Consider the following 18758-nt stretch of genomic DNA (forward strand, 5'->3'; position numbering starts at 1 on the left):
TGGGGGGAAGAGGTGGGGGTGAAGAGGTGGGGTAAAGTGGTGGGGTGAAGAGGTGGGGGGTGAAGAGGTGGGGTAAAGTGGTGGGGGGAAGAGGTGGGGGTAAAGAGGTGGGGGAAAGAGGTGGGGGGTGAAAAGGTGGGGTAAAGAGGTGGGGGTGAAGAGGTGGGGTAAAGTGGTGGGGGAAGAGGTGGGGGTAAAGAGGTGGGGTAAAGAGGTGGGGGAAAGAGGTGGGGGGTGAAAAGGTGGGGTAAAGAGGTGGGGGTGAAGAAGTGGGGGGAAGAGGTGGGGTAAAGAGGTGGGGGAAGAGGTGGTGGGTGAAGAGGTGGGTAAAGAGGTGGGGTAAAGAGGTGGGGGGAAGAGGTGGGGGGTGAAGAGGTGGGGTAAAGAGATGGGGTGAAGAGGTGGGGGGAAGAGGTGGGGGGAATGAGGTGGGGGGTGAAGAGTTGGGGTAAAGTGGTGGGGTGAAGAGGTGGGGGTGAAGAGTGGGGTGTGGTGGGGGAAGAGGTGGGGGTAAAGAGGTGGGGGAAAGAGGTGGGGGAAGAGGTGGGGGAAGAGGTGGGGGTAAAGAGATGGGGTGAAGAGGGGGGGGAAGGGGTGGGGGAAGAGGTGGGGGGTGAAGAGTTGGGGGAAGAGGTGGGGTGAAGAGGTGGGGGTGAAGAGGTGGGGGTGAAGGGGTGGGGCGAAGAGGTGGGGTGAAGAGGTGGGGGGTGAAGAGGTGGGGGTGAAGAGGTGGGGTAAAGTGGTGGGGGGAAGAGGTGGGGTGAAGAGGTGGGGGATAAAGAGGTGGGGTAAAGAGGTGGGGTGAAGAGGTGGGGGTGAAGAGGTGGTGGGAAGAGGTGGGGGGAGGTGGGGTGAAGAGGTGGGGGTGAAGAGGTGGGGTAAAGAGGTAAAGAGGTGGGGGGAAGAGGTGTGGGGTGAAGAGGTGTGGGGTGAAGAGGTGTGGGGTGAAGAGGTGGGGTGAAGAGGTGGGGTAAAGATGTGGTTAGAGGACTGTGAGGAGCAACTCCATGCATCATTTTAAAAGCACAACCTGTCATTTTCTGTGTGATTTAACAACCTCGGCCTCGGGCTTTGCAGCGAGGCTCGTAAACCGAGCTGACTCGTCAATCCTGGTTATTTTACTGGTCAGACAGCATCCAATTAACACACCAGCAGCATGAGCACGGCCCAGGGCTGGGTTAATAATGTGACACAGTCACTTGTTGTACTAGCAACCAAATACTACGGGTCCCTAGTAGTCATCGTGGATAGAGGATATTGTTCTCTGGCTTTGTACTCTGTCTGGCTAGCAGGAGTGGGGTCAATTCCATTTCAATTCAGTCCATTCAGGAAGTAAACTTACATTCCAAATCCAATCCAAATTCTCAGGAAAAGCCATAGAATATTAGAGGAACAGAGCATGACAGGACAGGTAGACAGGACAGGTAGACAGGACAGGTAGACAGGACAGGGAGACAGGACAGGTAGACAGGACAGGTAGACAGGACAGGTAGATAGGACAGGTAGACAGGACAGGTTGATAGGACAGGTGGACAGGACAGGCATACAGGACAGGTAGACAGGACAGGTAGACAGGACAGGTAGACAGGACAGGTAGATAGGACAGGTAGACATGACAGGTCGATAGGACAGGTATATAGGACAGGTATACAGGACAGGTAGACAGGACAGGTAGACAGGAAAGGTAGATAGGACAGGTAGACAGGACAGGTAGATAGGACAGGTAGACAGGACAGGTAGACAGGACAGGTAGGTTCCAGTACTTACAGAAGCTAGTGCTTTCCCCAGGGCTGCTCCAGTCTGTGACCTTCCTGTAGAGTGGTTTCCTGTGGTGTTCTCTGAGCTGGTGGCTGACGGGGTGTGAGATGCAGCAGGGTTGTTACGGTGGAAGGTAGACATAGGAGGAAGACCCCTGTTCACCTCTACAGGTGAGACTGAATGGGGAGAATAGTCCTGCGAAACAATAAACAACATACACATGATTTGGCAGCGGACCAGAGTGCATCAGTATATACAGCACCAGTCAAACGTTTGGACACACTGACTCATTCAAGGGTTTTTCTTGATTTTTAAAAACTATTTTCTACATTGTAGAATAATAGTGAAGACCATCAAAACTATGAAATAACACATATGGAATCATGTAGTAACCAAAAAAGTGTGAAACAAATCACAATATATTTTATGTTAGAAATTCTTCAAAGAAGTCACCCTTTGCCTTGATGACAGCTTTGCACACTCTTGACATTCTCTCAACCAGCTTCATGAGGTAGTCACCTGGAATGCATTTCAATTAACAGGTGTGCCTTGTTAATTTGTGCAATTTATTTCCTTCTTAATGCGTTTGAGACAATCAGTTGTGTTGTGACAAGGTAGAGCTGGTATACAGAAGATAGTCCTATTTGGTAAAATACCAAGTCAAATCAAATCAAATTTTATTTGTCACATACGCATGGTTAGCAGATTGTTAATGCAAGTGTAGCGAAATGCTTGTACTTCTAGTTCCGACAATGCAGTAATAACCAACGAGTAATCTAACCTTACAATTCCACAACTACTACCTTATACACACAAGTGTAAAGGGATAAAGAATATGTACATAAAGATATATGAATGAGTGATGGTACAGAGCAGCATAGGCAAGATGCAGTAGATGGTATCGAGTACAGTATATATACATATGAGATGAATAATGTAGGGTATGTAAACATTATATTAAGTGGCTTTGTTTAAAGTGGTTAGTGATACATTTTTTACATCAATTTCCATCAATTTCCATTATTAAAGTGAGCTGGAGTTGAGTCAGTATGTTGGCAGCAGCCACTCAATGTTAGTGGTGGCTGTTTAACAGTCTGATGGCCTTAGGATAGAAGCTGTTTTTCAGTCTCTCGGTCCCAGCTTTGATGCACCTGTACTGACCTCACCTTCTGGATGATAGCGGGGTGAACAGGCAGTGGCTCGGGTGGCTGTTGTCCTTGATGATCTTTATGGCCTTCCTGTGACATTGGGTGGTGTAGGTGTCCTGGAGGGCAGGTAGTTTGCCCCCGGTGATGCGTTGTGCAGACCTCACTACCCTCTGGAGAGCCTTGCTGTTGTGGGCGGAGCAGTTGCCGTACCAGGCGGTGATACAGCCCGACAGGATGCTCTCGATTGTGCATCTGTAGAAGTTTGTGAGTGCTTTTGGTGACAAGCCAAATTTCTTCAGCCTCCTGAGGTTGAAGAGGCGCTGCTGCGCCTTCTTCACAACGCTGTCTGTGTGGGTGGACCAATTCAGTTTGTCCGTGATGTGTACGCCGAGGAACTTAAACGTTGAGTGTGAGGTTACTTTCCTGACACCACACTCCGAGGGCCCTCACCTCCTCCCTATAGGCCGTCTCGTCGTTGTTGGTAATCAAGCCTACCGCTGTTGTGTCGTCCGCAAACTTGATGATTGAGTTGGAGGCGTGCGTGGCCACGCAGTCGTGGGTGAACAGGGAGTACAGGAGAGGGCTCAGAACGCACCCTTGTGGGGCCCCAGTGTTGAGGATCAGCGGGGTGGAGATGTTGTTACCTACCCTCACCACCTGGGGGTGGCCCGTCAGGAAGTCCAGTACCCAGTTGCACAGGGCGGGGTCGAGACCCTGGGTCTCGAGCTTGATGACGAGTTTGGAGGGTACTATGGTGTTGAATGCTGAGCTGTAGTTGATGAACAGCATTCTCACATAGGTATTCCTCTTGTCCAGATGGGTTAGGGCAGTGTGCAGTGTGGTTGCGATTGCGTCGTCTGTGGACCTATTGAGGCGGTAAGCAAATTGGGGTGGGTCTAGGGTGTCAGTTAGGGTGGAGGTGATATGGTCCTTGACTAGTCTCTCAAAGCACTTCATGATGACGGAAGTGAGTGCTACGGGGTGGTTGTCGTTTAGCTCAGTTACCTTAGCTTTCTTGGGAACAGGAACAATGGTGGCTCTCTTGAAGCATGTGGGAACAGCAGACTGGGTTAAGGATTAATTGAATATGTCTGTAAACACGCCAGCCAGCTGGTCTGCGCATGCACTGAGGACGCGGCTGGGGATGCCGTGTGGGCTTGCGGCCTTGCGAGAGGGTTAACACCTTTAAATGTTTTACTCACATCGGCTGCAGTGAAGGAGAGTCCGCAGGTTTTGGTAGCGGGCCGTGTCAGTGGCACTGTATTGTCCTCAAAGCGAGCAAAGGAGTTATTTAGTCTGTCTGGGAGCAAGACATCCTGGTCCGCGACAGGGCTGGTTTTCTTTTTGTAATCCGTGATTGACTGTAGACCCTGCCACATACCTCTTGTGTCTGAGCCGTTGAATTGCAACTCTACTTGGTCTCTATACTGACGCTTAGCTTGTTTGATTGCCTTGTGGAGAGAATAGCTCCACTGTTTGTATTCGGTCATGTTTCCGGTCACCTTGCCCTGGTTAAAAGCAGTGGTTCGTGCTTTCAGTGTCTTGCGACTGCTGCCATCAATCCACGGTTTCTGGTTTGGGAATGTTTTAATAGTTGCTGTGGGTATAACATCGCCGATGCACTTTCTAATGAACTCGCTCACCGAATCAGCGTATTCGTCAATGTTGTTGTTGGACGTAATGCGGAACATATCCCAATCCATGTGATCGAAGCAGTCTTGAAGTGTGGAATCAGATTGGTCGGATCAGCGTTGAACAGACCTCAGCGCGGGAGCTTCTTGTTTTAGTTTCTGTCTGTAGGCTGGAAGCAACAAGATGGAGTCGTGGTCAATTTTTCCGAAAGGAGGGTGGGGGAGGGCTTTATATGCGTCGCGGAAGTTAGAATAACAATGATCCAGGGTTTTACCAGCCCTGGTTGTGCAATCGATTTGCTGATAGAATTTAGGGAGTCTTGTTTTCAGATTAACCTTGTTAAAATCCCCAGCTACAATGAATGCAGCCTCAGGATATGTGGTTTCCAGTTTGTAAAGAGTAAAATAAAGTTCATTCAGAGCCATCGATGTGTCTGCTTGGGGGGGGATATATACGGCTGTGATTATAATCGAAGAGAATTCCTTTGGTAGATAATGCGGTTGACATTTGATTGTGAGGAATTCTAAATCAGGTGAACAGAAGGAGTATGTTGTTATGATCACACCACGTCTCGTTAACCATAAGGCAGACCCCCCCGCCCCTCTTCTTACCAGAAAGATGCTTGTTTCTGTAGGCGTGATGCATGGAGAAACCAGCTGGCTGCACCGACTCCGATAGTGTCTCTCGAGTGAGCCATGTTTCCGCGAAGCAAAGAACGTTACAGTCTCTGATGTCTCTCTGGAAGGCAACCCTGGCTCGGATTTCATCTACCTTGTTGTCAAGAGACTGGACATTGGCGAGTAGTATCGTAGGGAGTGGTGCTCCGTCTCCGGAGCCTGACCAGAAGACCGCTTCGTTTGCCCCTTTTACGGCGTCGTTGTTTTGGGTCGCCGGCTGGGATCCGATCTATTGTCCTGGGTGGAAGGCAAAACACAGGATCCGTTTTGGGAAAGTCACATTCCTGGTCGCAATGATGGTGAGTTGACGCTGCTCTTATATTCAGTAGTTCCCCCCGGCTGTATGTAATGAAATCTAAGATTACCTGGGGTACCAATGTAAGAAATAACATGTAAAAAAAACAAAATACTGCATAGTTTCCTAGGAACGCGAAGCGAGGCGGCCATATTATAGCAAGAATAGCTCAAATAAGCAAAGATAAATCCATCCCAGTCCATCATTACTATAAGACATGAAGGTCAGTCAATGCAAAACATTTCAAGTGCAGTCGCAAAAACCATCCAGCACTATGATGAAACAGGCTCTCATGAGGACCACCACAGCAAAGGAAGACCCAGAGTTACCTCTGCTGCAGACGATAAGTTCATTAGAGTTACCAGCCTCAGAAATTACAGCCCAAATAAATGCTTCACAGAGTTCAAGAAACAGACACATCTCAACATCAACTGTTCAGAGGAGACTGCGTGAATCAGGCCTTCATGGTGGAATTGCTGCAAAGACACCGCTACTAAAGGACACCAATAATAAGAAGAGACTTGCTTGGGCCAAGATACAGGAGCAATGGACATTAGACCGGTGGGAATCTGTCCTTTGGTCTGATGAGTCCAAATTTGAGATTTTTGTTTCCAACCACCGTGTCTTTGTGAGACGTAGAGTAGTTGAACGGATGATCTCTGCGTGTGTGGTTCCCACCGTGAAGCATGGAGGAGGAGGAGGTGTGGTGGTGCTTTGCTGGTGACACTTTCTGTGAAATTATTTAGAATTCAAGGCACACTTAACCAGCATGGCTCCCACAGCATTCTGTAGCGATACACCATCCCATCTGGTTTGCGCTTAGTGGGACTATCATTTGTTTTTCAAAAGGGCAATGACCCAACACACCTCCAGGCTGAGTAAGGGATATTTGACCAAGAAGGAGAGTGATGGAGTGCGGCAACCCTTTTGGCTGGTACTGTACATGTGCTGGGTTAGTATCTCCATCTGTGTGAGCCCATCAAAATAAAACTATAAGTAGAACATTATTTATTTAAAACTCTTTGTGTGAGTAAAGTCAAGTACAGTCAGTTCTTTACCAGGTGATTACGTGCTGGTTGCATGTTGTTGTAGCTTCCTGATTGGTGAGCTGAGGCCCCTCCCACCATGCCTCCAAAGCCAGGCTGGTTCATTCCATTGGAGTTCCACATGTCAGGTGAACTGCTGTTCCCCTGTCGATCACTGAAAAAGGTTCCCGCGAACACGTTGCCTGGAGCTTTGGAGGAGGGGTGTGAGGATGAGTCAGGGTTGAGGAGGTCGTCATGATTTGGAGATTGAGTATAGACCTGAGAAGAACAAAGGGGGGGTGACAGCTAAATGAAAGATTGTGATGAACTAAACGTCTATAACACTGAAACAATGACTTCGTAAAGTTACTCTTCCTAGTCACTGAGAACAGTGGGTTAAACTGCCTTGTTCAGGGGCAGAACGACAGATTTTTTACCTTGTCAGCTCGGGGATTTGATCTAGCAACTTTTCAGTTACTAGTCCCAACGCTGTAACCACTAGGCTACCTGCCGCCCATATACAGTATGTGAATATATACAGTATAGTCTATATGAATAATTGTGGACATATACAGAATAGCCTATATGTGAATACAGTATATACAGAATAGCCTATATGTGAATACAGTATATACAGTATAGCCTATATGTGAATATATACAGTATAGCCTATATGTGAATATATACAGTATAGCCTATATGAATACATATGTAAATATATGTCTATGGATCAACGCAATACCAGAACTGTGAACTGAAGCTACAGTATACTACAGTATACTCATTATAATACAGGATACTATGGTATACAACCGTATACTACAGCACACTACAGTACGCTACAGTATACTACAGCATACTACAGTACACTACAGTATACTACAGTACACTAGAGCACAGTACAGTACGCTACAGTATACTACAGTATACTACAGTACACTACAGTGTACTACAGTACACTAGAGCACACTACAGTACACTACAGTACACTACAGTATACTAATATAATAATAATAATATAATAATATAATAATATAATAATATAATAATAATATATGCCATTTAGCAGACGCTTTTATCCAAAGCGACTTACAGTCATGTGTGCATACATTCTACGTATGGGTGGTCCCGGGGATCGAACCCACTACCCTGGCGTTACAAGCGCCATGCTCTACCAACAGTACACTACAGTATACTACAGTATACTCATTATAATACAGGATACTATGGTATACAACCGTATACTACAGCAACATACAGTACACTACAGTATAGCACAGTACACTACAGTATACTACAGAACCCTACAGTATAGCACAGTACACTACAGTATACTACAGCATACTACAGTATAGCAGAGTACACTACATTATACTACAGAACCCGACAGTATAGCACAGTACACAACAGTATACTACAGAACCCTACAGTATACTACAGTATACTACAGTATACTCATTATAATACAGGATACTATAGTATACAACCGTATACTACAGCAAAATAGGGTACACTAGAGCACACTACAGTACGCTACAGTATACTACAGAACACTACAGTATAGTACAGTACACTACAGTATACTACAGCATACTACACCATACTACAGTACTCCACAATATAATACAGTGAACGTCTGTATAATACAGTACACTACAGTATACTACAGTACACTACAGTATAATACAGTACACTACAGCACACTACAGTACACTACAGTACAGAACCGTACATTACAGTATACTCCAGAACACTACAGTATACTACAGCATACTATAGCATTCCACAGTATACTACAGTACAGTATACTACAGTACACTACACTACAGTATACTACAGAATACTATAGTACACTACACTATAATACAGCATAAAACAGTACACTACACTACATTATACTACAGAATACTATAGTACACTACACTATAATACAGCATAAAACAGTACACTACACTACATTATACTACAGTATACTATAGTACACTACACTATAATACAGCATAAAACAGTACACTACACTACATTATACTACAGTATACTATAGTACACTACACTATAATACAGTATAAACAGTATAATACAGTATAATACAGTATAAAACAGTATAAAACAGTATAGTACCTTACAGTATAATACAGTACACTACAGTATAATACAGTACATTACAGTATAATACAGTACACTACAGTATAATACTGTACACTACAGTATAATACAGTATAAAACAGTATAGTACCTTACAGTATAATACAGTACACTACAGTATAATACAGTAGAATACAGTACATTACAGTATAATACAGTATAATACAGTACATTACAGTATAATACAGTACGCTACAGTATAATACAGTATACTACCATACACTACACTGTAATACAGTATAATACAGTACACTACAGTATAGTACAGTATAATACAGTATACTATAGTACACTACACTATAATACAGTATAATACAGTATACTAAAGTACACTACACAATAATACAGTATAATACAGTATAATACAGTATAGTACAGTATAATACAGTACACTACAGTATAATACCGTACACTACAGTATAGTACAGTATAATACAGTATACTATAGTACACTACACTATAATACAGTATAATACCGTATGATACAGTATACTACAGTATAGTACAGTATAATACAGTATACTACAGTATAGTACAGTATAATACAGTATACTATAGTACACTACACTATAATACAGTATAATACAGTACACTACAGTATACTACAGAAGTCTAAATAAAAACCTAGCAGTGTGCTGAAAGGAGCTATTGTGTTAATCCCTAAACTGGGTGATCCATGCACCTCCTCATCCGGATTAAGGGAACAGCATTCCCTCCCATCCCCATCACCGCCTGCCCGGGAGGGAGAGATGGAGAGAGAGAGAGAGAGAGAGAGAGAGAGAGAGAGAGAGAGAGAGAGAGAGAGAGAGAGAGAGAGAGAGAGAGAGAGAGAGAGAGAGAGAGAGAGAGAGAGAGAGAGAGAGAGAGAGAGAGAGAATTCCCTGCTGCCCTAATCGTAATCAGTTTTAGGGCTAGTTTGGAAGATTGGGATAGAAAGAATTTCATTTGGAAAAAGCTGCAGAACAACATTGGATAAATCCTCTTCAGACAGCAGGACCACACCACAGGATCGAACCACAGATCAGACCACAGGATCGGACCACAGGACCGGACCACAGGATCGGACCACAGGATCGACAGGATCGGACCACATGACCACACCACTCGATCGGACCACAGGATCGGACCACAGGACCGGACCACAGGATCACAGGATCGGACCACAGGATCGACAGGATCGGACCACAGGATCGGACCAGAGGACCGGACCACAGGATCGGACCACAGGACCACACCACTCGATCGGACCACAGGATTGGACCACAGGACCACACCACTCGATCGGACCACAGGACCGGACCACAGGATCGGACCACAGGATCGACAGGATCGGACCACAGGACCGGACCACAGGATCGGACCACAGGATCGACAGGATCGGACCACAGGATCGGACCAGAGGACCGGACCACAGGATCGGACCACAGGACCACACCACTTGATCGGACCACAGGATCGGACCACAGGACCACACCACTCGATCGGACCACAGGACCGGACCACAGGATCGGACCACAGGATCGACAGGATCGGACCACAGGACCGGACCACAGGACCGGACCACAGGATCGGACAACAGGATCGGACCAGAGGACCACACCACTCGATCGGACCACAGGACCGGACCACAGGACCACACCACTCGATCGGACCACAGGACCGGACCACAGGATCGGACCACAGGATCGGACCACTCGATCGGACCACAGGACCGGACCACAGGATCGGACCACAGGACCGGACCACTCGATCGGACCACAGGATCGGACCACTCGATCGGACCACAGGACCGGACCACTCGATCGGACCACAGGACCGGACCACAGGACCACACCACAGTTGTAATAGAGTATGAGACTTTTGTCTCACCTAGAAAATAACTAAATGTTGAAACCGTGACAGTTTTCTATTTTATTACGATAAAAATGAGAATCAACTATTGTATCATCGAAGGAGGTTTCACAAATGAAACATCTACCCACACTGAGAGGTCTGTGCTGCACCTGCACCCCCCCCCCCTCCCCTCCCCCCATCTCTTTAATCTGATTCAGGAAATTAAAATCAACCTCCCTGAGGAACTTCAATGGGGTGTCAGTTACCCCGACAACAGGCACTGTTACCCCGGTGACAAACGCCTGTAAAGCAGACCAGCTCTCTATTTAAAGACCCTCTTGAGCATGCTCACACACACACACATACACGCACACACAAGCACACACGCACACACAATGCCCCCCCCCCCATACACACACACAGCTCTAGCCGTGTTTGGCACAAGTTCCATGGTGATAATGGGACCAGGCCAACCACAGGAGCCCCTGCTGTCACTAGCCCTGTCTGAGTCTCCATGGGTAGCATATGGTGCAGGATAATGCCAATTGTGCTCCTTACCATGGGACGGAGCAGGAGACCCATTAATAACACACACACATACACACACTGTGGGACGTAGCAGGCGACCCGTTAATAATGGTCACGCCCCCGCCCCAGCACACCCCCACTGGCCCCCAATAACAACCCCCGAACACACAACTTGGCACACACACACATGAGCCGTCGCCATGACATTCTCTTTTAGTAGAGCATTGATTTATAAACCAACAGTCGTCATCACAAATGATGGGAGACTCTTCACCATGTGTGAAGAACACAACTACAGGAAGATGGAGGTGTAATATACTGCACTTTAACATCACAGTCGTGATACATTAGCATCGCTGACAGCAACACACATTTGACTGATAGCATCTCTGATAGCAACAAAAACATGACTGATATCATCTCTGATAGCAACAAAAACGTGACTGATAGCATCTCTGATAGCAACAAAAACGTGACTGATAGCATCTCTGATAGCAACAAAAACGTGACTGATAGCATCTCTGATAGCAACAAAAACGTGACTGATAGCATCTCTGATAGCAACAAAAACGTGACTGATAGCATCTCTGATAGCAACAAAAACGTGACTGATATCATCTCTGATAGCAACAAAAACGTGACTGATATCATCTCTGATAGCAACAAAAACATGACTGATAGCATCTCTGATAGCAACAAAAACGTGACTGATAGCATCTCTGATAGCAACAAAAACGTGACTGATAGCATCTCTGATAGCAACAAAAACGTGACTGATATCATCTCTGATAGCAACAAAAACGTGACTGATAGCATCTCTGATAGCAACAAAAACGTGACTGATATCATCTCTGATAGCAACAAAAACGTGACTGATAGCATCTCTGATAGCAACAAAAACGTGACTGATATCATCTTTGATAGCAACAAAAACGTGACTGATATCATCTCTGATAGCAACAAAAACGTGACTGATAGCATCTCTGATAGCAACAAAAACGTGACTGATATCATCTCTGATAGCAACAAAAACACGATTGATATCATCTCTGATGGAAACAAAAACTTAAATGAAGACATGAAAGACCCCATTTGGCACTCAAAAATGTATAATTTAAATAATTTAGAGGAAGATTTAAATGAGTGCAATATTGACCAACTATTCTAAGGCCTCTACCCTGCAGTAACACCCCTTCCAACTTCAGCCACATTCAACCGATTGGCCCCTCTGTGTCTGGTACTAACGTCTAGTTAGTCTCGAACGTCTGGTTCTAGTTAGTTACCCTCTAATGACTGGTTCTAGATAGTTACTCTCTAAGGTCTGGTTCTAGTTAGTTAGTCTCTAATGTCTGGTTCTAGTTAGTTAGTCTCTAACGTCTGGTTCTAGTTAGTAAGTCTCTAACGTCTGGTTCTAGTTAGTTACTCTCTAAGGTCTGGTTCTAGTTAGTTAGTCTCTAATGTCTGGTTCTAGTTAGTTAGTCTCTAACGTCTGGTTCTAGTTAGTTAGTCTCTAACGTCTGGTTCTAGTTAGTTACTCTCTAAGGTCTGGTTCTAGTTAGTTGGTCTCTAATATCTGGTTCTAGTTAGTTAGTCTCTAACGCCTGGTTCTAGTTAGTTAGTCTCTAACGTCTGGTTCTAGTTAGTTACTCTCTAACGTCTGGTTCTAGTTAGTTACTCTCTAACGTCTGGTTCTAGTTAGTCTCTAATGTCTGGTTCTAGTTAGTTAGTCTCTAAGGTTTGGTTCTAGTTAGTTAGTCTCTAACGCCTGGTTCTAGTTAGTTAGTCTCTAACGTCTGGTTCTAGTTAGTTACTCTCTAAGGTCTGGTTCTAGTTAGTTAGTCTCTAATGTCTGGTTCTAGTTAGTTAGTCTCTAACGTCTGGTTCTAGTTAGTTAGTCTCTAACGTCTGGTTCTAGTTAGTTACTCTCTAAGGTCTGGTTCTAGTTAGTTAGTCTCTAATATCTGGTTCTAGTTAGTTAGTCTCTAATATCTGGTTCTAGTTAGTTAGTCTCTAACGCCTGGTTCTAGTTAGTTAGTCTCTAACGTCTGGTTCTAGTTAGTTACTCTCTAACGTCTGGTTCTAGTTAGTTACTCTCTAACGTCTGGTTCTAGTTAGTCTCTAATGTCTGGTTCTAGTTAGTTAGTCTCTAAGGTCTGGTTCTAGTTAGTTACTCTCTAAGGTCTGGTTCTAGTTAGTTACTCTCTAATGTCTGGTCCTAGTTAGTTACTCTCTAATGACTGGTTCTAGATAGTTACTCTCTAAGGTCTGGTTCTAGTTAGTTACTCTCTAACGTCTGGTTCTAGTTAGTTACTCTCTAACGTCTGGTTCTAGTTAGTTACTCTCTAATGTCTGGTTCTAGTTAGTTACTCTCTAATGACTGGTTCTAGATAGTTACTCTCTAAGGTCTGGTTCTAGTTAGTTACTCTCTAACGTCTGGTTCTAGTTAGTTACTCTCTAAGGTCTGGTTCTAGTTAGTTAGTCTCTAAGGTCTGGTTCTAGTTAGTTAGTCTCTAAGGTCTGGTTCTAGTTAGTTAGTCTCTAAGGTCTGGTTCTAGTTAGTTACTCTCTAACGTCTGGTTTTAGTTAGTTACTCTCTAACGTCTGGTTCTAGTTAGTTAGTCTCTAACATCTGGTTCTAGTTAGTTACTTTCTAACGTCTGGTTCTAGTTAGTTAGTCTCTAACATCTGGTTCTAGTTAGTTAGTCTCTAACATCTGGTTCTAGTTAGTTACTCTCTAACGTCTGGTTCTAGTTAGTTAGTCTCTAACATCTGGTTCTAGTTAGTTAGTCTCTAACATCTGGTTCTAGTTAGTTAGTCTCTAACATCTGGTTCTAGTTAGTTACTCTCTAACGTCTGGTTCTAGTTAGTTAGTCTCTAACATCTGGTTCTAGTTAGTTAGTCTCTAACATCTGGTTCTAGTTAGTTACTTTCTAACGTCTGGTTCTAGTTAGTTAGTCTCTAACATCTGGTTCTAGTTAGTTAGTCTCTAACATCTGGTTCTAGTTAGTTACTCTCTAACGTCTGGTTCTAGTTAGTTAGTCTCTAACATCTGGTTCTAGTTAGTTAGTCTCTAACATCTGGTTCTAGTTAGTTAGTCTCTAACATCTGGTTCTAGTTAGTTACTCTCTAACGTCTGGTTCTAGTTAGTTAGTCTCTAACATCTGGTTCTAGTTAGTTAGTCTCTAACATCTGGTTCTAGTTAGTTACTTTCTAACGTCTGGTTCGAGTTAGTTAGTCTCCCAGTCTTTGATGGTGGTAATGGACAAGGATAGGGACCAGTGTTAAAACGCACCACGGTTCAATCAAATAGAGATCTGCAATCTGCTACACATTAGAGAAATGGGAGGCGGTAAATATAGACTGATACATTATATGTTGTATTCTGAAAGCTGAAAGAGGGACATTTGGTCAATTACATTACATAGTGTAAGTACGTGCTGCAAATGTCATAATCTTCTATCACAAATGAAACCACGGAGATTCTGAACTTTTCATACATTTACACAGACATCACTGACCGAATGGAACACTCAGTCCCAGTTCTAGTGCCATTGACCACACACACACACACACACACACACACACACACACACACACACACACACACACACACACACACACACACACACACACACACACACACACACACACACACACACACACACACACACACACACACACACACACACACACACACACACACACACATATATATCCCTTCCAGATACAGCCATAGCTGTATATACCTAATCCCCATGACACATGTTCACTGCAATGACTTTTGATGAGAGGTATATGAAAGGGTTTGTTCTTTTAATGGTATATAATGTTGGACTCCCTGTAGTGATGAATGATATAGAATGTTAGACTCCCTGTAGTGATGACTGATATAGAATGTTAGACTCCCTGTAGTGATGACTGATATAGAATGTTAGACTCCCTGGTGTGATGAAGGATATAGAATGTTGGACTCCCTGTAGTGATGAATGATATAGAACGTTAGACTCCCTGTTGTGATGAAGGATATAGAATGTTGGACTCCATGTAGTGATGAATGATATAGAATGTTAGACTCCCTGTAGTGATGACTGATATAGAATGTTAGACTCCCTGGTGTGATGAAGGATATAGAATGTTGGACTCCCTGTAGTGATGAATGATATAGAACTTTAGACTCCCTGTTGTGATGAAGGATATAGAATGTTAGACTCCCTGTTGTGATGACTGATATAGAATGTTAGACTCCCTGTTGTGAGGAATGATATAGAATGTTGGACTCCCTGTAGTGATGAATGATATAGAATGTTAGACTCCCTGTTGTGATGACTGATATAGAATGTTAGACTCCCTGTTGTGATGAATGATATAGAATGTTAGACTCCCTGTAGTGATGAATGATATAGAATGTTAGACTCCCTGTAGTGATGAATGATATAGAATGTTAGACTCCCTGTTATGATGACTGATATAGAATGTTAGACTCCCTGTTGTGATGAATGATATAGAATGTTAGACTCCATGTAGTGATGACTGATATAGAATGTTAGACTCCCTGTAGTGATGAATGATATAGAATGTTGGACTCCCTGTAGTGATGAAGGATATAGAATGTTAGACTCCCTGTAGTGATGAATGATATAGAATGTTAGACTCCCTGTAGTGATGAAGGATATAGAATGTTAGACTCCCTGTAGTGATGAATGATATAGAATGTTAGACTCCCTGTAGTGATGAATGATATAGAATGTTAGACTCCCTGTAGTGATGAAGGATATAGAATGTTAGACTCCCTGTAGTGATGAAGGATATAGAATGTTAGACTCCCTGTAGTGATGAAGGATATAGAATGTTAGACTCCCTGTAGTGATGAAGGATATAGAATGTTAGACTCCCTGTAGTGATGAAGGATATAGAATGTTAGACTCCCTGTAGTGATGAAGGATATAGAATGTTGGACTCCCTGTAGTGATGAATGATATAGAATGTTAGACTCCCTGTAGTGATGAAGGATATAGAATGTTAGACTCCCTGTAGTGATGAATGATATAGAATGTTAGACTCCCTGTAGTGATGAATGATATAGAATGTTAGACTCCCTGTAGTGATGAATGATATAGAATGTTGGACTCCCTGTAGTGATGAAGGATATAGAATGTTAGACTCCCTGTAGTGATGAAGGATATAGAATGTTAGACTCCCTGTAGTGATGAATGATATAGAATGTTAGACTCCCTGTAGTGATGAATGATATAGAATGTTAGACTCCCTGTAGTGATGAAGGATATAGAATGTTAGACTCCCTGTAGTGATGAAGGATATAGAATGTTAGACTCCCTGTAGTGATGAAGGATATAGAATGTTAGACTCCCTGTAGTGATGAAGGATATAGAATGTTAGACTCCCTGTAGTGATGAAGGATATAGAATGTTAGACTCCCTGTAGTGATGAAGGATATAGAATGTTAGACTCCCTGTAGTGATGAAGGATATAGAATGTTAGACTCCCTGTAGTGATGAAGGATATAGAATGTTAGACTCCCTGTAGTGATGAAGGATATAGAATGTTAGACTCCCTGTAGTGATGAATGATATAGAATGTTAGACTCCCTGTAGTGATGAATGATATAGAATGTTAGACTCCCTGTTGTGATGAAGGATATAGAATGTTAGACTCTCTGTTGTGATGAATGTTAGACTCCCTATAGTGATGAATGTTAGACTCCCTGTAGTGATGAATGATTATTAAATTGAAACTGATGAGGGACCTGCAACACTAGTGAACAGAGTATGCTTACTTTGATGTGTCAATTCTGTACTGTACCAGAGCATATTATCACACTGATAGTGATACTGTCTGACTTTATTATCCCTGCCTTAGTAGTATATGAGGATAATGTTAATAACAAGTGATAGACACAAATGTTGGACAAACTGAGAAAATAGAGGATGAAGTGTTATAATGTTTTATATACTTAATAATGTGTTACTTCATCAATAGTAGAATATAACAGAGACATACACACTATACACCCTTTCTAAATAGATAATTAACACACTATACACCATTTCTAAATAGATAATAAACACACTATACACCCTTTGTAAATAGATAATTAACACACTATACACCATTTCTAAATAGATAATAAACACACTATACACCCTTTCTAAATAGATAATAAACACGCTATACACCCTTTCTAAATAGATAATAAACACACTATACACCCTTTCTAAATAGATAATAAACACACTATACACCCTTTCTAAATAGATAATAAACACACTATACACCCTTTCTAAATAGATAATAAACACGCTATACACCCTTTCTAAATAGATAATAAACACACTATACACCCTTTCTAAATAGATAATAAACACACTATACACCCTTTCTAAATAGATAATAAACACACTATACACCCTTTCTAAATAGATAATAAACACGCTATACACCCTTTCTAAATAGATAATAAACACGCTATACACCCTTTCTAAATAGATAATAAACACACTATACACCCTTTCAGTGACGGCAGGTAACCGAAAGGTTGCAAGATCGAATCCCCAGAGCTGACAAGGTAAAAAATGATCTGTCGTTCTGCCCCCTGAACAAGGCAGTTAAACCCAATGTTCCTAGGCCGTCATTGTAAATAAGAATTTGTTCTTAACTGACTTGTCTAGTTAAATAAAGGTTTTAAAAAATAAGTAAAAACAATTCTAAGTAGGTAATAAACACACTCACCGATTTGACATTGTAGTAATACATTGGGTTATTGCTGGTGGTCCCTACAGAAACGGGATAGGAAGCACAGTGCATGATGCTGTTCACTTTCCGTTTCAGGTCAACAGCCCACCAGTAGTTTGTCCGTGGTCCTGTAGTATAGACTCCAGTAGTCAGTAGTGTCTATAGTATAGTCCTGTGAGTCCACAGCTCCTATCTCTGTTCATATGCTCTACAGTCCTCACACACTGCCTCTCTTTACCCTCACCCTGCAGCTCACCCGGCTTACTCTGTCACAGACAATGTATGCAAAAGAGGGTTGGTCCATTCAAGAGATTGGTGTGGGGGTGGTTTAAGGTTTAAGGAGGGATTCTAGGAGGGTTCTAACTTAAACTACCTACATACCTAGTATGAGGTTGGTTTACAACAAGGAATGTTTAACTGTAATCTAACTACAGTGTTGTTTTGGCTGTAATTTAACACAGTGTTGTTTGGGCTGTAATCTAACACAGTGTTGTTTTGGCTATAATCTAACACAGTGTTGTTTTGGCTATAATCAACTACAGTGTTGTTTTGATTGTAATCTAACACAGTGTTGTTTTGATTGTAATTTAACACAGTGTTGTTTTGATTGTAATCTAACACAGTGTTGTTTTGATTGTAATCTAACACAGTGTTGTTTGGGCTGTAATCTAACACAGTGTTGTTTTGATTGTAATCTAGCACAGTGTTGTTTTGATTGTAATCTAACACAGTGTTGTTTTGATTGTAATCTAATACAGTGTTGTTTTGGCTGTAATTTAACACAGTGTTGTTTGGGCTGTAATCTAACACAGTGTTGTTTTGATTGTAATTTAACACAGTGTTGTTTGGGCTGTAATCTAACACAGTGTTGTTTGGGCTGTAATCTAACACAGTGTTGTTTTGGCTGTAATCTAACACAGTGTTGTTTTGATTGTAATCTAACACAGTGTTGTTTTGATTGTAATCT

General features: G+C 42.8%; 1 protein-coding gene across 1 annotated transcript in view; it reads right to left on the reverse strand.

The window, feature by feature from the left end:
* The window catches only part of LOC124031802 (transcription factor 12-like), a 49948-nt gene extending 31904 nt beyond the window's left edge, over positions 1-18044 (reverse strand). The window contains exons 1-3 of the mRNA XM_046343481.1: positions 17789-18044; positions 6569-6814; positions 1768-1953 (exon numbers count right to left, since the gene is read on the reverse strand). Of these exons, the coding sequence (XP_046199437.1) occupies positions 1768-1953; positions 6569-6814; positions 17789-17863 (507 nt within the window). The 5' untranslated portion in view covers positions 17864-18044. The remainder of the gene's footprint in view (positions 1-1767; positions 1954-6568; positions 6815-17788) is intronic.
* Between the last annotated feature and the right edge of the window lie 714 nt (positions 18045-18758).

Source organism: Oncorhynchus gorbuscha, linkage group LG01 (assembly GCF_021184085.1).
Source record: "Oncorhynchus gorbuscha isolate QuinsamMale2020 ecotype Even-year linkage group LG01, OgorEven_v1.0, whole genome shotgun sequence".
Classification (NCBI taxonomy): Eukaryota; Metazoa; Chordata; class Actinopteri; order Salmoniformes; family Salmonidae; genus Oncorhynchus; species Oncorhynchus gorbuscha.